Source organism: Rattus rattus, chromosome 1, assembly GCF_011064425.1.
Source record: "Rattus rattus isolate New Zealand chromosome 1, Rrattus_CSIRO_v1, whole genome shotgun sequence".
NCBI classification, from domain to species: Eukaryota; Metazoa; Chordata; class Mammalia; order Rodentia; family Muridae; genus Rattus; species Rattus rattus.
Genome location: NC_046154.1, coordinates 97,312,722 through 97,338,692, shown reverse-complemented (window position 1 = coordinate 97,338,692; position 25,971 = coordinate 97,312,722). Strand labels below are relative to the sequence as shown.

General features: G+C 41.8%; 1 protein-coding gene across 1 annotated transcript in view; it reads right to left on the bottom strand.

Moving 5' to 3' along the window:
- The window catches only part of Slc44a1 (solute carrier family 44 member 1), a 126,785-nt gene that overhangs the window by 7,894 nt on the left and 92,920 nt on the right, over nt 1-25,971 (bottom strand). The window contains exons 6-13 of the mRNA XM_032903954.1: nt 20,150-20,319; nt 18,170-18,259; nt 15,112-15,251; nt 14,054-14,240; nt 12,608-12,773; nt 11,653-11,809; nt 10,714-10,797; nt 4,330-4,467 (exon numbers count right to left, since the gene is read on the bottom strand). Of these exons, the coding sequence (XP_032759845.1) occupies nt 4,330-4,467; nt 10,714-10,797; nt 11,653-11,809; nt 12,608-12,773; nt 14,054-14,240; nt 15,112-15,251; nt 18,170-18,259; nt 20,150-20,319 (1,132 nt within the window). The remainder of the gene's footprint in view (nt 1-4,329; nt 4,468-10,713; nt 10,798-11,652; nt 11,810-12,607; nt 12,774-14,053; nt 14,241-15,111; nt 15,252-18,169; nt 18,260-20,149; nt 20,320-25,971) is intronic.

Below are 25,971 nucleotides of genomic sequence, written 5' to 3'. Positions count from 1 at the left end.
ATCCACGTCCACACTAAAATGACAGAGCAGTCAGCTTGCCTGCTGTGAGGAACGACATACTCAGGTGCATCCTCGCTTCATATATTTTATCGTCCTTTTGGCATGGTTTATACCAGCTTGCCAATAATCCGACAAATACTTGATGGCAAGCATTATCCACCCCATTACTTAGTTGGGGAGCACCCTTGGAAATGTCAGCCAGCCTGTCCAAGGTCACAGAGTAAGGATCAGGTTCCATTCAAACAATGAGCACATGGTGCTAACCCCAGGATTCTTTGCAGGGGAAAAGCCAGCGTATACTGGGTATGGACTTTCTGAATCTTAGACACTCTTCTCTGGCTCTTTGCTTAGCACCAGGCTTTAAAACAAGAAACCTCTAGAATCACTTCATACCCAGTGCTGAGAGCAGGCAGGAAGAACCTTGCAGCATCCTCACTATCAACAGCAAAGCATTTCCCCTTTGCCCTCATTATAATGCATGCAATACACTGACTCAGATATAAACCAAAAAAACAAAAAATCCCAACCCTATCAAATGTTTTATAGTTAGTATTTACCTAGTATGCAAACTGAGCATTATCTTACAGTTTTAAAGGTAATTTTCACTAATACTATTGTAAAATATTTTAATTTTATGAGTATGAGTATTTGCCGACATGTATGTATGAGTGGTTTGCCCACATGTATGTATGTGTGTGTATTGCATGTGCATCTGTGCCCATGGAGGCCAGAAGAAGGTGTCTCCCTAGAATTAGAGGGACAGATGTTTGTTAACCACTGGTGGGTGCTCGAAAGTGGACCTGGGTCCTCTGCAAGAGTGGTAAATGCTCTTAACCTCTAAGCTATCTCTCCAGCCTCCATTTATGTTGTTATTAAAACATTAATTTAGGAAATCATATTAAGAACGCTAATCAATTCCAATTCTAGGCTTCTAAGACTGAATAAGCTAGCAATATTTAACCTGGGTATATTTGTACAGAAAGTTTCATCACAATTTAACTTGTAGGAGTAAAAACTTGAGAATGGTTTAAGTATTTAAAAACACACACACAGAAAAAAAAAAAAAAGAAAAAGAAAAATGGTTGGGGATTTAGCTCAGTGACTCTCTATATTTCGTGGCTGGCCAGTATCCACTGAATGGTGAAAAAGGAAAAGAAAAAAAAACACACACACACACACACCCCCACACACCCACCCACACACACCCACACACACACACACACACCCAGAGGATTGGAGAAGAAATGACACAAGTGTATAAGTATGTTTAGAAAATGTTCACTGAAATTAGGAATGCTTCTAATATCAAATGAAAAGAAAGGATATAGATTTCCCCTCTCAGACCACCAAGCTGTGTTAGCACACAGAGGACACCCAGGACAGTCTGTAGTACGCTGAAAGTAAACAGTCTGTATTTGTGGCGTGAATAGAAAGATATGATAAGTCTAAAGAAAAGCTTTCAGTCAGATTACTAGCATGTTAAAAACAAAAGCCACAAGCCAGTTTACAAGCCACGGTTTTGATGTTTATGCACTGTTCCTTATAGGGGGACATACTGAGTAGAGCAAAGCTGTCTAAGTAGGGAACCTCATGAAGAGAAGTGTAGGGCTGTCTTCTGTTAACATCTGGGATACTAGCTTTCACCCTTCTAATGCACACTTTAAGTGACTGATTAGTTCTCAAGCTGGGCATGGTGGTGTACACCTTTCTATCTCACCACTTGACCACTTGGAGACAGAGGCAACTGAATCTGAGTTTAAGGCCAGCCCTACAAAGTGAGTTTCAGGACAGCCAGGGCAGGTATACAAAGAAGCTTTGTCTCGGGGAAGGAGGCGAAGATTACTAGTTCTCTGTTTCGTGGTGCTGGAGACCATGCCTAGGGCCTTATGCATGCTCAGAATATGTCTGTCACTGAGCTTCAGCTCTGGTCCTTAACACACATTTTAAAAACAGTAATATGACATCCCAGCCTTTCCACTGTCTGAATTATATACATTTCTTCATCGTGTTCTAAACTCACAATAAGAACATGGTTTACCCGGCCGGCTTTTATATCCAGCCATTTTCTCTAGTTCTCAGCATTACACTGTTTACAAAAGGCTCCTATTATAAGTAAAGCTACTTTCTGTGTATTTAGAACTATTGTCGGGGGTAGTTCTGACATCAACATGACTATTAAATAAAAAGACCTCTCTGCAAAAGTCCAAGGGCAAATCTGATGTTAGTTGAAATAATGATTGTGGCATGGACAGGTCAGACAGGCATGGACATCACCTCCAGCCTTGCCACATTCTAGTTCTCAAAGTGGCCAGTCAATTCTAATTCCTTCTCTACACTTCCGTTTCCTCCGCTATGAAATATAAAAAGCTAACAGTAATAGGTCACCTTCCAGGGGATGCTAAGGCAGTCAGTATAACTCTCTCTCACTGTGTGTGTGTGTGTGTGTGTGTGTGTGTGTGTGTGTGTGCGCATGTGCACAGAGACTCATTCTATTTTAGCTCTAGGGATAAGAATTTGTAAATAAAAACAGTATAAATAAAACAGAGACTCTTAAGCCCTTGCTGAATCAACATGCATCATACACACAATCAGAAACACCATCAAACCCTGCTCTTGAGTCTTAACGCACACTGACGCATTTCACCTTCACTATAAAAACGTCCTCTCATATACAAACATGACACGAGCAAATCTGTTATAATATAAACTTAATTACAATATTCAAAGGAATTATCCTTAACTGTTTTCAGATGACAGTTCCCTAGGATGCTGCACACTTCAAAACACACAAGGCTATGCTTCCACCAGACCAAACAAGTTTTTGTTCTTCTCAGAGACATTTTAAAGGCACAGTGGCTGCCCCACCCCCGTGTATAATAGTGGCCTTTAACGGGCACCGACCCTACTGTCTGTGAGTAACTATGAGGATCATCGAGGCGACACAGAGAAGGTGCATGAGACGGTGTCAGAGAAAGAGTGCGAGGAACAGGTATGCATGCTGTGACGGGTCCCCACAGAAACACCCATCTGAGACGTCATCGGAGGGGCACAGGCATGCGGAATGGCATTCTGACGATGCTGCGACATGTATAATTCTTTCACTTTTCAAATCTCTTAAATAGCCTGTGGTTTTAAATACAGGCGCGATGAATCTAAGTATGATGCTATTTATAATTTAGAAGGTTTTGATAGCATGGAATAAACTCTTTTTCTCAGCTCTAAGGAAAGTAGGTCTTGTTCCCTAACAGCTCTATTTTAAAAGGGTTTTTATATAATAACATCTAACATTATACCAAAACTGCTAACATTCACAAAAAAATAAAAAAATAAAAAATCAACAATGTGTCAAGCACAAACACCACTGTCCTAGATGCCCTGGGAGATTTATAACAGTAACAATGTATCCCTGCCATTATACCGAGGGTACACATCAGCAGCATGAGCTTAAGCCAGTCTGTTAGACCCTGGACTCCAGATGCAATACCATCCCTGCCTTGGTGACTTTCCTACCGCTAAGACCAAACGCAACACGGAAGGGTGAGGGTCCGTCTCCTCTTACACTTTCACGTGACATGCCATCGCTGAAAGTCAGGGCAGGGGCTCAAGGCACAGCCTGGAAGCAGCAACTGAGGCTGTGGAGAGTGCTGCTGGCTGGCTTGCCCTTCATGCTTGCCCTTCATGCTTGCCCTTCATGCTTGCCCCTCATGCTTGCCCCTCATGCTTGCCCCTCATGCTTGCCCCTCATGCTTGGTTTAGTCTGTTCTTATACAACACAGGACCACCTGCCCACGGGCTGGGCCCTCCCACATCAATGGCCATCAAGGAAATGACTCCACAGACTGGCCTAGAGTCCAATCTCACAGAGGCACTTTCTCAGTGAAGACTGCCTCTTCACAGACATGTCTAGGTTTGCGTCAAGCTGATGGGAACCATGTGTCTACACAACTGCCATCACTACATAGACTGTTTCCTTAATTCTTTTTTATTCCCTTTGTACGTGTGGTTCTGGGGACTGGAGTCACGGTTTTGCACGTGCTAGCAAGTATTTTAGTGAGCTGTATCCCTCCTGGTTTCTTCTTTAAGAATGAAAACAAAAAAACCTGCAGGCCTGTTAACCGAGAATAACAGAGCTTAGCTCATAAAGTTATTATGAAGATTAAATGAACGTAATACCTGTAAAGTAAATTAAGAAGCAGTCAATGCGTATTAAGGCATCATAAATGTTTGCCTCGTAGTAAATGACTTCTAGTTCTGTGCTAGGCTACATCATTTTTTTTAATTAAAGAACAAAATTCTGTACATTAATTCAGACATTACGTGTGGCCTCACCTTGCCTAGGAATAACATGAAGTCCCCCACTGTGTTGATGGCAGCCACTCGCAGAGCGTTCTCCACTAGAATGACGAAGGCATCCTTTGCTGAGGTGCAGAAGTTGGTGCTATTGATGGCTGTGGCTGTGTATGCATTCTAGGAGAGAAAAAAAGAGGCAGGTTTTATCAGTCACCAGAAATGTAATTTTGAAAGGCACAAACCATGTATGCTTACAATACATCTTGTGAAAAGACTGCAGTAAAACCCACGGCTTTCATGTGGTGTAAAATAAGACTGGAAACTGAGCATGGGCGCCAGAGCCTGATGGATGGTCTAGGGGAAACCGCTGTGGTAAATGGAGCCTCTTTCAAGTCCTCTTAATTTGGACTCGTGAAGACACACACAAATGTTCTGACACCCGTGAACTTCCTCTCTGTCCTCCAAAAGTTATTTATAATTTAAACTCTCCTGGTTATCTCTGATTTGTGAATAAATGGATCTAGGGTACACTGCTAGCCATTTCTTTGTTGGCTCAAAATGCAGAGCATTCCAGAGCTGAGGGGAAAAAAACTGCAACCGAATGGTAGACCACTGTTATGGGGCCAGTAGGAATGGTAGACCACTGTTATGGGGCCAGTAGGAATGGTAGACCACTGTTATGGGGCCAGTAGGAAGCCAGAACACTCCAGTGCTCCAGCAGGACTCTATACAGATTCTCATCATAAAACCAGTAATTTATTACCTGGATATGTTTATTTCAAAAGTTAAAAGATACAGTATTAAAAAAAATGAGATCTCTGCTTTTCTGTTTGCATCAATTAATTAATTAATTAATCCCCTCATCCCTTCATTCCTTGCTTCCTTATACTGTCATCTGCCCACATGTTCTGTCAGCTAGACAACAGCAGAAACTAAAGCATTAACAGCCCAACTGCAGTGCTCCACATTTTTTTTCTGTCTTCTACAAAAACTCCTTTTGAAACATTCTACAAAAATGCCTCAGTAAAGTAAAAATAAACCATCTTTTGAACCTGTGTTACAGTCTCCCTGCTGGAAAACTATGGAAAGCAACTGTTGCAGCCAGACCTATTCTTGAAGAGCACAGAATGGTCCCCTGTGCTCACAAACTCCCCATGCACTCATAAAAATTCCCATCTAGTTATTTATTCCAGAGCAAGGATGGTCAAGCCACCACCTAAGGGCCATGGCCATGCCTGGCCTGCTGGCTGCCTTCATAAATAAAGGTTTACTGGGACAATGTCCTGCTCGTTTGGCTGGAACAAGTGCTTATAACTGAGATTGCATGGCCCACAAACAAGATGCTAAGACGTTTTCTGGTTCTTTCTAGAGAAAAGTGTCCTCTATGCTGCAGTATTGCTGAGGATCAAAACTAAGGCAGGGAGAGTCTCCAGGGCCTGCTTCCTCATCCTTTTAAAAACAGGGCCTAAAGTGACCACTCCACGCTCTGCTAGCTTCCAGTCTTTTAGCATACTTTATTATAATTCTTGTTCCTCTTACTTCCCACCTTGGCGCTGTGAAGTAAACCTTAGACCTCAAAGGTCCCAGGCAAGTGATGGAACGAGCCACAGCCCAGGCCTTCATAACTGTTTTATTGAGTTATTTATTCTGTGGTTGAGACAAGAGGCACTATGTCGTTTAGCCTGGTCTGGTCTCGAACTTGCTATAGAGCTGAGATGGCCTTAAACTCCTGATCCTCCTGCCTCTACCTCCACCGTGCCTGGATTATAGCATGCATACCCTGCCTGGCTAGTTCTTTACCCAATGATTTACTGGAAACAGTTTTCAGTGATGTGGGACATGAATCCTTTGATGAGGAAACCTTACTTCCTCTGTTATTTATTTCGCTTTTCTGATGCTTGTGTTTCTCAGGTAAATGTCCTGCCACTGAGCCACATCCTCAGCCCTGATCTCCTGTGCTGTAAACTATCACAGACAAATGAATCATCAGGAGAAAATACCCTCCCATAGCAGCACACTTCCAGAGGGCCCAGGTCCAGTTTCCCGAGTACCCACGTGGTAGCTCACAACTGTACCTTAAATCCAGTTGCAGAGGATCTGTGCCCTCTTCTGGCCTTTGTGGGCACTAGGCATACATATATTCAGGCCAAACATTCATATACATAAGCTAGAATAAAAAAATCTAATAAAACTGATCCTAATCTAAATTTCATTATAATGTCCAGAATTAAGAACATTGGGCAACTCTAAGTAATTCATTTATTATTTTTATTTATTTAATTTATTAATTTAAAAAAATATTTTGAGACAAGGCTTCTCTGTGTAGCTAGCTGTCCAGGAACTCATTCTGTAGACCAGGCTGGCTTTGAACTACCAGAGCTTCACCTGCCTCTGCATCCAAGGTGTGGCCGCCAATGCCCAGTTGGGTGGTTTTGTTTTTTGTTTTCCCCTAAAACAGGGCTTTACTGTCTATCTCAGGTTGGCCTGCAACTCACTCTGTAGCCCAGGAACAGCCATCTCTGAATCCTGATCATCCTGCCTTAGCCTCTCAAGTGCTGGGAATACAGGCCGAGCCACAAAGCCTGAACAGGAAGACCTATTAAAATCAATTAGGTTCTTAGGAACGAGTCAAGTTTACCTATGATGTTCTCTCTTCCAGTTCCACCAGGGATCTCTTTGAGTCAGAGGCTCCATGTACCCCCGGCTTCTCTGTTACCATCATTCCAACCTCCTCCGAGGATCTGACCCTTGCTAGCTAAACTTTCCTGCAGTCTACAGCTGACATATGGAAATGTGAACCGTTTGCATAGTCTGGAAAAATGTATTTTGTGTTCTTTAAGTACACACACACACACACACACACACACACACACACACACACTCTACTGGAAGCAGGGTGAGATAAAGGAGAGGGCTGGACAAAGCTGGGCTTACAAACCCCCTCTACCTCGAGGACAGGCAACCTGCCACAACGTGCCAACCTCGGTTCTCTTGTCTCTAAAGCAGAGGAAAAAGTGCCTTGTTTATATTATATTTACACTAGGATGGTGCATATTGCAATACCCTAGAAAATTATTTGCTATGAATCCTGCTCCCAGAAAAAAGCTTTACGATTCTAAGAGCTCATCAGTGAGCAGAGTGTTAAACAGCTAGTCCCAAATGGTGCCAGGGGAGACCACTGTGCTCCAGTGCCCAAAGGAAAACACGTTCTGCTTGTAACAATCTCTGTACCTAATGTGAATTCAGTCAGACAGACGTGTCATCGCCTTCGCGTCCTGCCCAGCGCTAATGAACAAGGAGTGCTCACAGGTCACTGTTTGTCTGTACAATTCTAGCACCTACGCTATAAATAATAAATGGTGTTTCAGTTCTCCTCGGTAAATCCTTTTCGGCAGTGGCAACAAACTGTTGGCCCAGGGATAACTGACCCCAGGTAGCCCTAAGCACTGTTTATTCAGGCTCACTTGGGTTTTGTTTGTTTGGTCTTTTTTCGGGGCAGAGGTGTTGGTTTTCTAAATTAACTGTCAGTATTTTAATAGCAGAAGACAAAACATAAACATTTAGAATTTTTGGTGTGTGTGTGTGTGTGTGTGTGTGTGTGTGTGTGTGTGTGTGTGTGTGTGTGTGTGTGTGTGTTTCTCCTTGGAAAACTGGGGAAACTAACAGTAGAGACAGTCTACAAACTTACATGGCTCTGGACTGGAAGACCTCAGTCACGACTGCCTGCTTCAGATGACACAGCGTTCCTTGGTTCCTCTCCATCACTGTCTATATTGTTTTAGACTTCCCAACTGCTGCCCTTGACATGCCTGAGCTTTTTAGCTCTGCTCCAGGTTTTCAGAGGCTGCATGCAAACTTCAGTAGAAACAGCAAAAGGCTCGAATGGGCCAACACAAGGAGAAGACAGACTCTACCATGAGCCAAAAAAATTTTCCTTTTCTTAAGCTGTTTCTGCCAGGCATCTGGGTCACAGTGCTTATGTGTGGTGCTTTACTAAAATGATGTAACCATACTGAAGGTGTGAGATATGATAGAAAGGCTGGGTTGACTCCACTGGGCACTGATTACTTGGCATAATGTGGTTTTCCTCTCTTCACGACAGATGCATGGCTTCATTATGAGAGGTTCTGAACTGGAGTTGACTCTCAGAGACCTTTAGAACCTACACGGCACTGGCATAACTAATAATTCATTCTGAAGGCACCTGAAGACCAACTGTGCCTGTGCATCAGACACTTTGCTACCCTCTGAGAAGACAAAGCAAACAGGATTTCTGCCTTTAAGTGGCTGTCGGGCTACAGGTTAAGATAAAGAAGTGACTTGCAGTTTCGATTCCTTAATGTTCTTCCTAGGCCTGACCTGAAGCTCAGCAGAGGCTGGGCCACTGCAGGGAGTCTTTCCAATGATGGATTTCTGGCACAGGGCTGGACACTGAGACCAGAGAGACAATCTAAGTCTGTCATCCGGAGGATAAGCTACCCCGGAAGCACACCATCTAAGGGCAATGACATTTAGTACATCTATCAGTTGTTCCCAGTTCAAATTTTGGTTGCTCTGGGTGTTACTAATATTCTTAAATGAATTTCCAAACACTTGTAATCCACAGATAATAATATGATCTGTAAAAGCATGTTGAATATATTCCTACTGAATATAATGAAGCATTATATCCACTTACTCTGTATTCCCCACAGAGCTCACTCAATAAAGTCCAGGCATGCTCAATACCAGTGCCACAGAACGACCACCTTATGGACAATATACAGTGAATGGGAAGCACAGGGTTATGGATAAGTGACGGGAAAGTCAATCGCTTAGAGGTGAGTGGTAAGAAAGTCAATTTCGCTTTGGCTTGCTGAATGAGGGCATCAATACATTCAAATTGATCGTTAGGGAATGGGAAAGTAAACAAAAAATGGGCGATGAGGGCTGGAGAGATGGCTCAGCAGTTAAGAGCATTGACTGTTCTTCTAGAGGTCCTGAGTTCAATTCCCAGCAACCACACGGTGGCTCACAACCATCTGAAATGGGATCCAATGCCCCCTTAATGGTGTGTCTGAACACAGCTACAGTGTACTCATACAAATAAAATAAAAATAAAAAAATAGACGATGAAAAGGGCTGGCAAGGGCTCAAAGGGCAAACATGCTAGCTATGCAGCATGCGCGCGTGCACACACACACACACACACACACACACATACACACACACAAACACAGACAGACACACAGACACACACAGACACACACATACCGCACACAATAAACAAGATGCTCAGGGGGCAAACACACTAGCTATGCAGGACACACACACAGACACACACATAGACACACACATATACACATATGCATTCACACACACAGACACACAGACACACAGTAAACGACAGGGCAAATGAGGACAAGGTAACTCTCCAGCACGTTCTATTTGTTTAGATAGAGAAACACAGAGGGAGGCCTAACCTGTGTCCCCAAGTGTCAACCCCTTCAATCGGCCTTCAAAGTAGTATTTCCTAGGGCTGGGACAGTGGCTCAGTCGGTAAAGTGCTTGCCATGCATGAGGACTTGAGTCCTTAGAATCATGTAAAATCTGGGCACAGTGCCACACACTTGTAATCCCAGAACTGAGTGACCAACAAGGCTAACTACATCAGCAAGCTCTAGGTTCAGAGAGAGAAGACCCTGTCTCAAAACACAGGTGGTCAACAGAAGGGGAAGACATTAGACACTGACCTCAGGACTCTACTATGTGGGTGCACACACACAGGGACATGGACACATCCACTCCAGGACTCCACACATGTAGATGCACACAGAGACGAGACACACACATACACATACATGAGGGTTCCATGCATGTAGACACACACAGAGACACAGAGACAGAAAAGAAACAACACGTCCTCTGATAATATTCCTCAGGTCAATACTTGAGAGATCTCAGTGTTTGACCAAAACAAAACAACAAAAAACAAGCTATCTGCCAAGAGCAGAGACTGTGCAGAGGAGTCAGGGTCTAAAAAGGACTAAGTACCCACGCAAGATTTCTACTAAAGTAAAGCTTTCAAACACTACTTAAATAATGCAAGAACAAAAAAAGAAAAAAGAAAAAAGAAAAAGAAAATCCAAACTAACCAAACAAAAATGCAACCAAACAAAAGAAAATGTGAATTAAGAGAAAAGGGACCATTTTTTTCAGAAAGATGACATGTTTATCCATGTCTTAAAACTAAAATTAACATAATAACGATGTCAGTGAGCAAACACACTAGTTTAAAAACAGGAACAAGCATACTCAGTCAAGGAACAATATATAATACTAGAAGAAAAACGCAGTTTCTTTCAATTGAGTTCAATTAATTTATCCTGGAAGGAGGAGCGGCACACGTCCGTTTGAAAGTGGGTCACACATAGTGTACGTTACCTGGTTTAAGTAGCTCAGGCACTTTTCAAGACACCAAAGGCAGCAAATGCAGGATTTCAGCATGCATCGTGCACAAGCGTTTTCCTGAGAGAGGAAAAGGCAGAATAATAAACAAACACAGAAGCAAAAATCTAATCACCATGAGCATAACTTCAAGTGCGAGAAACATTAAGATTTTAAAGCCACAGTATAATTTCAGGGCCTCCATACCCATGCCTTCCCTCTTCCAATATAATGGCTGAATTATTTTCAAATCACTTCAAAACAACAATTTATTTACTAATGACTGCATATATGCTAGAGGAAGACATATAGAACCAGCAAGACAAAATAAATGTCAAACACCGAATGGTTAGAGTTGGTGTGGTTGGTGACAGTGTGTTGTGAGGGTGCAGAAGAGGAAGAGAACGTGCGTGGAGAAGGGAATCAGGACCAGTTTCCAGGAAAAGGTAGGTTGGGAACAAAACTACGTTGAAGTTCACATTACTTCCAGTCAAGTCAGTAGGGATTCATATTTGTTAGTCAGTAGGGATTCATATATGTTAGTCAGTAGGAATTCATGTATGTTAGTCAGGAGGATTTACAGATTTTTTGGATTTCTTGACTCCTCAGGCTCACTTTGGTTTCTTGTTCTTCCTGTTCAAGAAGGAAAATCCTTTCCCAGACCAATGTCAAAGGCCACTTCCCCTGGTTCTGCTCAGAGGTTAAGAGACTTACTGTTAGACTCACTGACCTCTGCTGTCACTTACTGGGGACATTTGGCTAACTGAGCTGTACCAGACATTTTTTTCAGGGCATGTGGGATATATAGATGGGAGATAGGGAGGAAGAATGGGATCCCACTTTGTTCAGCCTCTGAAGAAAACATTTATATCCTACTACGTGCAGAAATGAGGTCTGGTGTGCCCAAGAGAGCCTGACTAAGCATAGCACTCTTACCTTCCCTTTGAGCTGACTGTGGACATACATAAGGATCATCCTGGGGATCTTGACGAGGGTGATAATGAAGGATCCTTTGGCCACAGTACCGAGGTGGTAACGAATAAGGCGGTTCACTGATGCCAGAATAGGTGTGAAAGGCAAATTCCGTTTATCCCTGTTTTTAAAATGATCAAGATGATAATTAAAACAAAGTCTAGAACAGGAAAGAAACACAAATATATATGGTCTGGAATCGACTGCAATGTAAAAAAACACACACACACACACACACACAGCAATATTATCTAGCTTTAGGAGAAACTGACAAAGTAACCACTAAAAATGTTACAAAATCAGTTTCACATCTCTACAACATCAACAGAGCAATTACTAAGCTCTCCACTTTAGATCAAACTGGTTTTGCAAGTTCTTATTAATGACTATTTAAGGAATAAGTTATATCATTAGAAAATGGAATTTTAAGAAACAGTCTACAGCTGGCCAGCTGTGGTGTAGAACGGGCAGAGGCAGCAGACCTCTAAGTCTCAGGCCAGCCTAGGGTGGGCCAGCCAGCTGTCTCAAACACACTGTAGCTCCTGAGAATACACTACTGTAAGGCTCATTCCTTTAGGTCTCAATCCTGAAGTTAGCAAAGGGGTCTCACAACAGTTCTGAGAGAAACAAATGAGGCTTTTACACCTGACACTCAACAAAGTTTACTTCCTTATAGGTCCTTAGGTCCCATCAGAGTCTGCTGTGCTGGAACTGGGTTTTAGGCAATTATAGCCAAGTGTGAAAGAAGGAATAACCAACCACAGAGTTATCAACTGTACGTTGGTCACATTCCTTTCCAACTCCGTCTTCAAACAAACAAACAGAAATGAAGCTGTTGTAGCCTCGGCCCCACTCTCTTCTCCTGTAGCCATGGCTACCCGAATGAACTAGGGTTTTCTCACAGGTAAAGAAGCCTCACCTTGTAAAGTAGTATGTTACCACAGCTCCTGCCACAGTCATCTGCTGACAGGCGAGAATGAACTCACTGATCCAAATCAGGCCGACCACATGGTACCACCACATGTACTGCAAAGGCCCAGAGATTTTGTACTCCACGAAACCTTCCTTATTCTGAACAGCACTGCCTGGGAAAATGTCAAGGAAACAAGCATCACATAGAGCAGAAACCAAGACACTTGGCTACTGAACGTGAGAGCAGCAGGATTTCCCACAACACAAGCCACTCCCTGCGACCGAGGCGTAAATATGCCGGCTCTTAGTGCTTCACTAAGGGACTCGATCCGCATAGCTTTACAAAGTTGTAAAACTATACATTACACAATTACACAGTTTGGTCTCTTCTAAAGCATCGACAAAAGTGTTTAAACTAATCTATTTAAATATAGTTCTAATTCCATTATCAGTTATTTGGGCCTGAATGTTCAAACACATCAATTGTTGCTTCCTCCCTCCCTCCCTCCCTCCCTCCCTCCCTCCCAGTCTGTCTGCTTGTCTCTTTTTCTTTCTTTCTTTCCAGGGTTTTATTTATCTAGTAATTATAGATCTAAACCATTCTCTAAGCATAGAAATAAATGTCCTATTCCTTTATGGAGTCTGAACTGACTGGACAGAGAAGCTTCACACAAAGTCACTATCACTAACCTCACCTTTCAAGGTTAACACCAATGTCTTAACATTTGGTTCTGAGTCCACTATCATATCAGGAACTCAAGAGTAGTCCAGGATGACTCTGGACTGTAAAGCAAGGCACAGAGGCTATGAATTTATTAATTCGTTACAAAATGGATCCAAATACCTAAGCAAACTGAGAATTCACTTCAAATCCATGACCCTCTTGAAATTAAACAGTGTTAGGGTGTAGCTGGCTTAGATCCTAATTGCTAAGATCTGCTAAAAGTCATGAAGTGGGAATATGTTATGGGTGCCCACTCTTGTTAAGATTGATGGCTACTGTATCTTTGTCAACAAATGTATGAAGAATTGTATCTCTCTGGTGTGTGTGTGTGTGTGTGTGTGTGTAGTGTGTGTGTAGTGTGTGTGTAGTGTGTGTGTGTGTGTGTGTGTGAGGTCTGTATGTGGTGTGTGGTGTGTGTATGTGTTGAGTGTGGTTTCTGTGTGTTGTGTGTGGTCTGTGTGTGTGTTTGTGTTGTGTAGTGTGGGTGTTGTGTGTGTGGTGTGTGTGTGTGTGTGTGTGTGTGTGTGTGTGTGTGTGTGTGTGTGTGTGTGTGTGTGTGTGTGTGTGTGTGTGTGTGTGTGTGTGTGTGTGCACTAGGAATCAACAGGCCGTCACTCATGTGGGCAAACATTCTATCCTGAGCTACACAGCCAACCCTCTCTGAGGACTTACAATACACGGGTGCAAATTAGATTCATAAACAGGAGGAGGAAACTGCATTCTTCTTACCAGTGGTGCCAAGGAAGAGAAGTGTCATTATCCAGTACGCCCAAAATAGGACGAGAGCAAAAACAGTCCAGAAGGGCTGGAAGACCAACAGAGGCAGGTGTGTGAAGACCTTGCCAGCCACGTGGAACAGGGCGATGGTGAGAGCGACACGTTTCCGCATAACCAGCATGATCAGGAAGAGAATGACCTGAGCGGAGGGGAAGAAAGGAGAGCACCGCGTCTCTAACTGGAAAACACAAACTGCAGAGCCGTGCACGTTCTAACACAACTTTCTCAGTCTATGAAGACCTCCCCTCTCCCCAGTAATTACAGTTAATGTGTTGTCAGTCAGGACAAGACTTCATTTGCACAGAGGGGCCTATCACTGAGCAGTGTTGGGAGAGCTACGTTCCACCACCTCAAGCAAGGAAAGTACTCTGTGCTTCACCTCCCTGTTGACTGAAACTCCTTAGGTGGGCCCTTGTTACTCAGTCTTTACCTCTTGAAGCTAGCATAAAGAATTCTAGTTGAAGAAACGTAATTAACAAGGATCTTTGGGGCCAATAGTTTTAATGCCATTATTGTTATTATTAGCCTGCTCAAAAAAAAAAAAAAAAAAAACCTTGAGATTATCTCTCACTTAACTATAGGTTAGTCAGTAAGATTTTTCGCTATATAACACATGTTTAAGTAGAGTGCATGTCACAATACCACATCTATTGTTAAAAGGTAAGTCTTAAATAAAAGGGAAAAATAACAAATGGACAAGTAAGAGGAACAATATTGTACTTCTTAATGTATTATTCAGCAATATGGAAAACTGTTTCCAAAAATGTAATTATATTATGACAATAAGAAATGTGTTATTAGCAAATGTCAATATAAACATCCCAAGTGAAAATTAACTCAGAAAAGCACACACGGCAGAACGAACAGTTGCATCAAAGGACATTCATTAATTAGAGAAGCCTCTAGCAGACTTGGAACTGGAACTCCACTATGGCCAGAGTGAGTTTCCATTCCGTTTAGGATCACATGCACATAACACTGAGGTCTCTCTCCACTGGTACCCAACTCACAGTGAACACCGTAGCAGAAATGGCATAGATGAGGAGCGCCCGCAGATTGTCTTCCGAGATCTGAGGCTGTTCAGGAATAACTGTTTCTTTGGGGGACCTTCTCTGCTTTGCATATAGCCACCATAGTACACCGGTGCCACCTGGAGATACATAACAGTTGGTTTTGCAAATATCAGTACAAGAAAACATGGGACATAGATACTTAACTTTCTGGACCTACACTTTTATCACCATTTGGGACACAGTGACAATTCACTTAACTAGAAAGCATGTGGTTGTCTTTGGTATCACAAGAAGGAAGGTAGTTTTCATATTAAGTGTCTACAGGACCTTCAGTGTATCGATTAGACTTTCTCAATATATCCATCACTGACTATGAAGCTGTAACAACAGATACCTCCAAGAGAAACTGGTAAAAACAAAGCCTGGTGCCGACCGCCATGCAGTTGATTAAATGTTTGAACAGAGATGAAATAATGAATAACAGACCGAGTGTATGAAAGAGTAGTTCTCCCCAAAGGTGGGAACAAAGCAGGAAATCTCTGCATGCACTGGGTTCTGGGCGTGAAGAACTTTTATCTCTAATACTAGCTCAGATATGAAAAGGCTGAAGAGCAAGGCAAATCCACGTCCATATATACCACAATTTTCACTCAAGGCATTTATTTAGCACCTACCCACCAGGGACAGGGCAGTAAACAGATCCTCACCCTCTCTGCTCACTGAGCTTACATAGCAATGAGGAAATGGAAGCTTACAGAAACAACTCACAAGAGAATGTAAAATCTAAGGGGGAAATCTAGACAGGACAGGGCTGGGCTGAGGAAGGTGCTGCAGTTTTTTTTAAACACTAATAAGCAAGGCCTCCCTGAGATGATGTGTAGATGATGTGATGGGCAAGACAATAAGGCCTGAGAGAGATCAACTTCTGAGAGTGCCCAAGGAAAGAGCATTCCAGAAGGAGGTCTAGGAGGCTGAGGCAAGACCATGAGTACTAGGAGAGTTCCTTCTCTAAGCCTACAGAGACCACTGATCCATTCTAAAGTGAGTAGCAAGAAAGAGGTATGGGTAGAAGGATACCTGAATGCCAGACTTCCCTGGAAAAGAGTCATTGGCTACTACAAGGAAGGGCCATTCAAAGCAGAGTTGAGGGAGAGTAGTATAAATCATGTCTGACAGATAAAAACTGGACTAAGTTCTGCACTTATCAACCAGACCTCCATCTATAGGTTCCCTGTCATGCTTGCTGGTGAATAGTAAATGAGTTTTCTTCTAATGAAAACTGGTGGAAACCAAACCAGTTAAAAGTATGTAAAAATATTTCTTCCCCTTGGAAGCCCCCAGGGTACCAGAAAGCTGCTTGGGAAACTGCTCAACACATCGGAAAACAAAAGCAATTCTGCATTCTCTACAAACAGGAATAGACCGTTCCGAGAGGAGCTGAAGCTCTGGGAGATCAGACTGAGAGCATGTACTTCAGGGATGACGCCACTTAGCGGGCGCTAACTCCTGCGCTGATCCCTCTACTGCTGTGACCCACAGTAAATGGTCATCATTCATTTCGCAAACAGGAAAACTGAAATTGGGTAAGTTAAGTAACAGGAAATACCATGTGCTACTGTGGTAAACTTAGGTTTATGATGAAAGCTATGTATCTGAACATGAGTCAGACTCAAAGGCTGGCGGGCAAAAGGAAAACGCAGAGGAGAGGAGGAAGAAGAGATAGAGTGGAACTAAGGATCAAATCTCAGGCCCTCCCTGTCTTGCCAGACGTGGACTGACAGTGGGAAAATGAACACCAAGAGGGAACAGAGTCAGCCCGACCAACTCATCCCAGTGTAAGAGAGAATAGCAAGGCTGTTCAGAGGACTGTAAAATATCACGGAATAAGCAACAAGTTTTAGAAGAAATAAACCCCTGGGACAGGAACAATGATCAGATATAGAAACAAAAACAGTGCTTCAGAGGTGGGAAGGAGCCATCCCCAAAAGACACCAGGTGAGGCTAGGAAGCAAACTCATCTTTTAAAACCTTTATATTATAGGGCTACAGAAAAACACATAAAAATCTCTGAGGGGTGAAATCAGGCAAAGAAACAAAATGCAATATGGTCATTCTGAGGATTCTGGGGGTGGAGCACAGGCAGGAAGCAACATATGTGCCTGAACATGCTTCTACCCAGAGAATCCAAAATGTGCACGTAAAGGTAAAGACAATATTTGATCATCAAGAACTGGGAAAATGCAGAATCCATTAAGTCCCTCGTGAATACATCATCTAAATTCAGTCAATACAAAGGTGAGCCAAATGACAAACTCAGAAAGCCTTACAGACACAGGATCCAGAAGATTAGCCCAAGAAATCGAACCTTAAATGTAAATGTAAGTCGAAGACCTTTCAAGGCAAAGCTAAATAAACTCTTAAGGCACAGTGTGTAAAAACAATATTTTAAATATAATAATAACTTGGATGTAAAAGCTATGGTTATTTGACAAGGCTAAGAGGCATGAGTGAACAGAGGGGAGCCTGTAACGCAGGAAGGTAGGAACGTGCTAACTGTGAAAAGGCAAGGGGGAACAACGTTGTCATCTCTGCCTTGGACAATCACAGGATGAAGCAGTATCTTACAATTAAACACAGGTTACCAATTGTGGAAAGTAGGAATAGCTTAGCGACAGTGAAGACTGTCAGAAAACAGTGCATACAGAAACGCAAGGAGAAGGAAATGTAAAGGCAGGTGTGAACAGCAGAAGGACCGGCACCAGTCAGAGTAGAGACACAAATGGGGAGTCAGGCAACGCAGCTCAAAATGTTAACTGAATGCTGTGTGCTCTTACTCATGCACAGAGAAAAGGGGATGTGTTTCAAGTGCTAACCAGAGTGAAATGAGGAAATGAGACTCTAATTATGATAACCCCCCGAGGCAAAAATAAACACTCGTTCTGGAGAAGAAGAAATAGCACAGGAAAATAAAAATTTCATTTTCTTCTTTTTATTTCAGTTTCCACCATGAAATCAATTAGGCACCACGAAAACAAAGAGGAAGAGAAGCGCTTACCTAGTGAACCCAGGATGACCAGAATCGTTAGGATCCACACTAGCACTCTTGAGATATACCGGATAATCACCATCAAAATCATGGACAGAACTGCAGGGAAGACAGAGAACACAGAGGATACCGTTTGAAAAACACGAGGGGACACAAAGAGAAAGACACACGAGTGTTGTTTTTTCCTACAGGAATAATTCGATGCTATTGGACTTAGTTCATGACCACAGTTTTGGAAAGGGACGGGCCGTTTCTGATACTATGGTTCACACATTTAAACAGCATCTCGGAAAACCAAAGGTCCTAACTGCGTGGGTTACAAACTACAGAAGAGAACGCATGCTAATGTGAATGCTGACTGCACAGCAACCAGGGTGACATCAGACATGCACACAGACATCAGCACAACAGGTGTAGAGCATGACATGTCATGTTGGTGACCAAAACGAAAACACATACACAAACCATAACGTGTAGCTACAGACCAATTACTGCCCTGAGCAACCTGTACTGTCTCAGGACAAACTTCTCTAACTCAACACACTAGATGGCATTTTAACATTGTCTAATAGTTTACATTTAACTGTACAACTCATAGAGGGGGTATGAGCCTACTATATAATATATTATATTATATAATATACAATCCTTAAACTACTAAAGCCAAATCCCCACAGACCTCATTTCTCAATTCACTGCAAACCTTTTCCTCTGTTCCTGGGGTTGAGTTACTCAGAAAACTCCCTTATCTATCCCCAACTCAATGCCAGTGAGCCAAAAATGTTAATTAAAATTCCTGAAAAAGGGGGCACTTAACCGTCGTGTGAGAAATAATAGTTCTGAATAACACTTTATAAACATTTAATCATCTGAAGCCCACTCCACAAAGAAATGAACAAAGATATCTTGGACTTATATTCTTTTCTTCTGCCTCAGGAGAGGAATATTCTAATAAAAGTGGAATTCCAATGAATTCACATTATTAATCTTAAAGTCTGTACATGTGTTTTTGGTTAAACTATCAACCATTTCAGAAAACCAAGTGACTTTTTTTTTCTAGTCACATTTCTGTGGGCCATCTACAAAGCTAAAGAAATGGTTAGGTCTGTATAGGAGTTTTAAGGTACTATCTGAACCGTAAAGGGACGGGAACAAGAGAACAGATGTGAGTTTTTCAAACATCACAGACCTATAATTCATGTGTACAGCGGCATTACTTTACCACTATGCAAAAAGAAAACACTGTCTAATACTAAGAAAGTGGGAATACAGCTTATATCTTCTCAATGAATACAACTGCTATTAAACATACACCAACACTAACTTTACTTATGCAATAAAATAGTTGTTTGGTTCCTACTAGCTCATCTCTCCCAAGTAAGAAATCTTATAAATTTTCATAGGCAATTCTATAGTTTTAGAATCATGTAGGGTTTTTTTAATTTTCAAAATAAAATTAACTTTTAGAATATAATTATTGACTAAATAATTCTGTGGCTAACAAGTGGAGATTTCCTCATTTTCCCAGCAAGGCAATAATACTATAAACTATAGCAAAAATGCAAAATTACATACATCAAAAGTAAATCTATGCTCTTAGAATATATAAGATTCTTATATGTTCTCTCTATATAGAATAGCTTCTCTTATGTATAAATATACCTTTGGAATGATATCTAAAAACAAGAGGATTGCTAAATCATTCGGAGGAACCTCTGGCTAATATTAAAGATAATCAGCTCTGACAGTAACCAAGCGTGGGGAAACAAGTCTTTAATCAAAGAAAAAAACAAAGCAACAAGAGTTTCAGATATATGCCATACATACATTTATGTATATATTTATAAGTAAATGTAATCTGAAACAGTTATTTTGGCCACGGGTAGTCAGACATTTTACACGGATCCCCAACTGTATGCATATTTTGGCTAAAGACAGAACAGCCATCTGCAGTACTATGAAACAGCTAATAATGAGAAAAACAATTACCTAGTGATAACAAGCAAAGTCCCAATATAATTTCTTTGCTGGTCATTACTCCACTAATCAGCCTGTGTAAGACACTATTGTCACTGACAAAGGTGATCAGGGCCTCTGCAAACTTGGCATAGCAGGAAATGTTCACAGGAGCACAGCGATGGAAGAATGGAATAGGTGCACTGGTGACACAAGAAAAAAAAAATCAGAAAAAAAATTACTCCTACGTAATATAAATGCCACATCAAACACACAAATGAGAGGTGAATATGGCTGCAATACACTCCACCCTGCACGTCATGGGAGCTAAGTGCTGTGCGCTAAGGAGATGACCGCTGTGCGTAACGAAGCCAATCTTACCACAAGCTTATCAGAGAGGGTGGAGTGTGCATTCCAACAGAAGACGTTACCCTCCCCTTCTGAAGAGAAATACACACATACACATATGCATGGAGAACTACCAGAAGCAAAAGCAAGCACTCGAGACCCTCGACTGCACATCTAGCAGGAGCAGATGGCGGAGTTGACGAGCATGTACTTCATTCCGTGGGAAATGAAATTCTGCCAAGAGCAACTTAAAAGTAAACGTACACACATGCTTTTTACGTGAAATGGGCCACCATTAATAGAATGTTTCCTCTTTCAAACCGTCGTAGGAAACCTCATATTAATAAAGGTGTTTAGGGCACGAGCTTAGATACCCTCATTTAAACAAAAGCATGCCAAGACATTAACAGACACCAACTTAAAACAGCCATTAGAACTAATCTATAGAAATGTTCATAACACAGAAATACATGGGGAAGTCACATATAAGGTAGTGGTGATATCTCTGTATAAAAGATTACACACAAATATGGGAACGACAAAATACTTTACTAAAAAGTGAAAAATACATGACTTGTTAGGATCATAGAAATCAGGACTGTTTTCTTTCCTTTTTCAGTTTGGTAATGAACCCAGGGAGGATCTCAGGCATGCCAGACAATTGCTCTACTACTCAACTATACTCCAGCAAATTTCTTTACCATTTACATGTTACGTAAGTGATATATATGATATACATATATCATATATATGATATGTGTCTAGAAAAAAAGAAAATGACTTAGGCATTTAATCCAAGCTTCCCTGTACTACAGCTGGGACATACAGTGAGAGAACATAGGTATGTATGAGGCATGACTCGAATCTGACTTGTAATAACATGGATCTGCTTCAGCTTCTGAGAGAATAACACACATATACATAACTAACCATGATTACACTGTGAACCAGGAACACTAGGCTTTTAGGAGAGCTCATACATATAAATACATAGGTATAAATACACGTGTACAAATTAAGATAAAATTTGGCCATCCTTGCACAAAGCTAACTGATTAGAGCTGTTTGTGTGACAAGTGGCAGGTCTAACACTGGACTGAAGACCTGTTTTTGTGTCCTCAATCTCAAATATTGGTCTAATTAGTGGGTAAAATTATCTGGTTGGACACCAAACTTCAAGGCTTCTAATCTCAAGAAAACAATAACTGACTTGAAGCAAAACGCTGTCTTTGTTTCCTTCCTCAAAAAAATTCTTTTAGTGAGTGAACTATGTATCTGTTCTCATTAAATGCCATTAAATGAACATGGGTGGCAATGAACAGTGTCATCCACACTACTAGACGTTACAAAAAACAAAGTCATTCTAAAGATGAAGCCTTACCTTGGGTGTTTTCAGTAAAATGTATCCAAAAATGATGTTGTAACACTATAACGTGAATATTCACTTTTTAAACCCATTATCTGTGTACCTGCCTGTATGTGCATACTTCCAAAATGGCATTGAACGAACTCCCTAGAGTCAAGGCCAAATTCCTAACACTTTATTTTAAATTGTAGGAGGCTAGAACATTCTGAGCAACTGTTTCTTGAACAACATTATGTCATTAAAAATGAGAAAAGGTATCAAATTACATAACACTTTTAAGTGAAATAAATGTAGATAGAAATGCTACAAGAATTAAAATGGATTAGCTATAAATCTGTAAGTCAACAGAGGCAGAAGTCTTTAAACTGACACTGTTATAACTGGCAGGTTATAATTATTTTTTCCTAATGTTGTCTAGAGGGATGTCTTTTCTGTCAAGTCAGAATCTCTGTCTAACTACACTTCCAACCACACAAGCGTGTATGCGCACGCACACACACACACACACACACACACACACACACACACACACAGAAGGCTGGCTCTGCATCTTTAGTGGTCAAGTGTTCTCTGGTCTATGGTCACTTGCATTTCTACCTTCTGTGTGTGTTGGCCTGTCATCTCTGACTTAGCTCTGGCTGAACTCACTTGCCTCCACCTTCAACCTGAAAGGGACCCACACCTTCTTCACTAGTCCTGAATACTCTTTTGTTGTTTCCTATCAGATATTAAAGTCCTAATTCTCCTGACACTGCACTTGCAAGCCATTGTCTTCTCGGTTTTGTTTTTGTAAGTCTCCTCAGGTCACCAGCATCACCACCGTCACCCAAGAGCTGGCCCATAAGACAATGATTCCAGTTCTCACGACAAGCATAGTGCTTGCTTCCTTATGAATTTAGAAGGAAGAGAGCAGCTTGAGAAAAAGAAGGACTGTACTTTTAGAATCCTAATCCTTCCCATCTATTTAGGAAGAAATGCCTAGTCAGGCAGCTCGGAACTGTCACTTGGCCCACTCTTTTGCAAATACCCTCCAAAGAATTGGGGCAAAAGAACAGTATCCTTTTTCTTTACAATTTACTGTATGTTAGTTTAAAAAAAAAAAAAAAAGACTTGGTAGTTCCTGATTTTAAAGTATAAAAATACCAAAAACTAGTTAACTGCATTGACTATAGTCAAAATGGTCAAAATCTGCTTTGAACGAAAACAAATAAGAGAAAAATAGGAAAGGATTTATGGATGCATTATTCAAAAATAAAATTAAATATGTAGCCGTGAAGCAAAAAACGCCGGAATCTCCGTTTGCCGGCCTGCTTTTCTTCTTTCTCCCTTCCCTCCTTCCTCTCTTCCTTCATTCTTTTCCCACTCCTTACCCCTGAACTCGGGGCCATAGGCCATGGGTTCTGTCATTATCTACATCCTCAGCCCTGAATTTTCCTGTCGCTGCTCTTTAGTTTCTGATGCAGTCTCTGCAGTCTAGGCTCCTCTCAAGCTCATAGCAATCCCCCCGCACCCCCATCTCAACACCCCCAGTGCTGGAATTATAGGTTATTTTTACACCACCATATTTAGCTTTGCATTTTATCTTTCCTTTTTGGTTTTGTTTTGTTTTTTTGAGATAGGGATTTTTTGCAAAGGTCGGGCTACCCTCCAGCTCACTCTGTAGGCCAGGTTGGCCTCAAATTCAGAGATCCGCCTGCCTCTGCCTCCCTAGTGCTGGGATTAAAGGCGTGTGCCAACATCACCCGGCTTTTCATTGTAAAGCTTAATTCATTTAAAATTTTTAGCTATTAAATTTATTCTTGGGCAAGTTCATACCTGGATAAAATGCACTCAATCAGATTATTCTCACAGAATTTTTTTTTTTTAATTTGAGTACTTCTTACATGGAAATGCTTGTGTTTTATTTTACCACTGAAGTCCTATTTAACATGGTGAATTCAAAATGAATTATGTCATTTCGCATCCCCCAAGAAAACACTTCTGAGCTCCTGGTATATGAGATCATGTCTGTACTACTGTCTAGACTATATGATATAGTCTTTACTTAATGAAGAGGGCACACATCATAAAGAATTCTCTTGACAGTAAGTTTCTCTCTCTTTCAAGGCCACAGGCTAATGCATCTTGAAGAAGTCAGTGTGTGTCCTGTAGGGCCTGGCATTTCACATTACTGAAATATTAGCCAACAAGAACAAAATGTATGTGTAGCAAGTCTTTTAAAGATACTTTTTAAAATGAGCCACTCATAGGTAGAGTGTATATTACCTGGGCAAACGCACTGTTCACCTCCCGTTTGAGTCCTGACTACCACAGGGAAGGAGGTCCCTAATGCCCACGGTTCCTGATAATCTACCTGCTCTGTGTGTCTTCACCAGAGGAGGCCGCAATCAGCATCTCACTCGCGACTTCAGAACCTCGAACTAAAACTAAACAACCACACACGATTTCTAGCTCATAGCTTTGAGAAAGAATAACAATAAAGGGTTCTAGAAAGATCTCTGTGGTGTATAAAAAGCAGGAACTAAGCCAAGAAGAATCTAGCGGTTATATAAAGTGTTCTTTGTATATTTCACTTTATGTTCCCTCTCCTTACACTTTTATACACCTTAGAAACAGCAGCAACTGCCACAGAGATCCTATAAGATCTCAGCTCACACTGTGACTCACGGCAATTACTGTGTGGCCTTGGGTAACCTACTTTCTCTCATCTTCCACATCATCTACAAATCAGGGGCAGAATCTGCACAGGTTTTGTGGGGGTTCAATGATAGAGTAATACACACAAGGAATGGGATGTTGGTCAGACACAGGAAGTGATTTGTAAATCAATTCATCCATCGATCTTCCACGTGAGCCTAAGAAAGCTGACAAACTGAGAGACTGTCTTCTGACCCTGTTGTTATCCTTCCCTGTGTGTAATACCGCAGCAAGCATTCAGGGTGGGTACTCCCCACATTGCTACTCCACTTGGCACTGCGTCCAGCACAGGTATGAATTTGGGTAAACCGTAGCCCTTTCTAGCCATTTTCTCTTAAAACCCCAAAGCTCTCGGGCCATCTGAGTTTTAATGCGTATTAGAGTTTTACTGCAAAGCAGTCTGCAGTTGCTTTTGCTAAGTTGGGCACTGTCATCATCAGCTGTACCCCTCTGGGCACCCAGGAAGGTCTAGGTAAGCTGAAGGGCTCTAGAAGTAGGGAGAGAGAATATTTCTCAAGCTGGGTGCTAAGAACAAAAATGAACATTTCACAGGTATTATCCTAATCCCCGAAACATTTTTGTGAATATGAACTGTGGTGGTTGGTGGTTTGAACAGTTTGGGTCCAATAGACTCATAAATTGGAATCCTTGGTTCACAGGGATTGGCACTGTTGGGAGGTGTGACCTTACTGGAGTAGGTGTGGCCTTTCTGAAGGAAGTGTGTCTCTGTGGAGGTGTGCTTTGAGGTTTTCTATGCTCAGGCTACACCCTGTGTAGAGCAAAGTCTCCGTCTGCTCTCTACAGATCAAGATATAGAGCTCTCAGCTCCCTCTCCAGCACCGTGTCTACCTGCACACTGCCATGCTTTCTGCCATGAGACTGCACTAAACCTCTGAACCTGTAAGTCAGACCCGCTTAAATGTTTCCCTTTGTAAGAGTTGCCTTGGTCATGGTGTCTTTGCAGAGCAACGGAAAATGCCTATTTCTATTTATTCATGGAGAAACTTGATTTACACACAGCTCAAGAGACTCATTCCAGCTGATAAACAGAACAATGGGACAAAGTACCCCCACGGACTATAAATTTTAGGTTTTTCTTACTGAGGATCCCTGAAAATAGTCCCTTTGTTTTCACGTCTGCAGACTTAAGTCTTGATTTTCCAGCAGCAGTTTAACAAGACTGAAAGAGCTGGAAATCAATGAGACCGGTGTGCCCTTTTCTATTTCCCAACAGAATATTTCAAACTCAAGTTCAGAAGTCACGACTTGCTTGAACCCAAGTCCTTGCTCTGTCTCAGGAGGACACTATGTTCCTCAGGGGAGAGGAAGAGGAGGTGGGAAAGGAGGCTGGAAAGGATGGCGCTCACTCCGGTTCCAGGGAATCGGACGTGGTCTTCTGACCTCTGCAGGCACCTACCCACACCTACAAGTATATTTAAAAGAG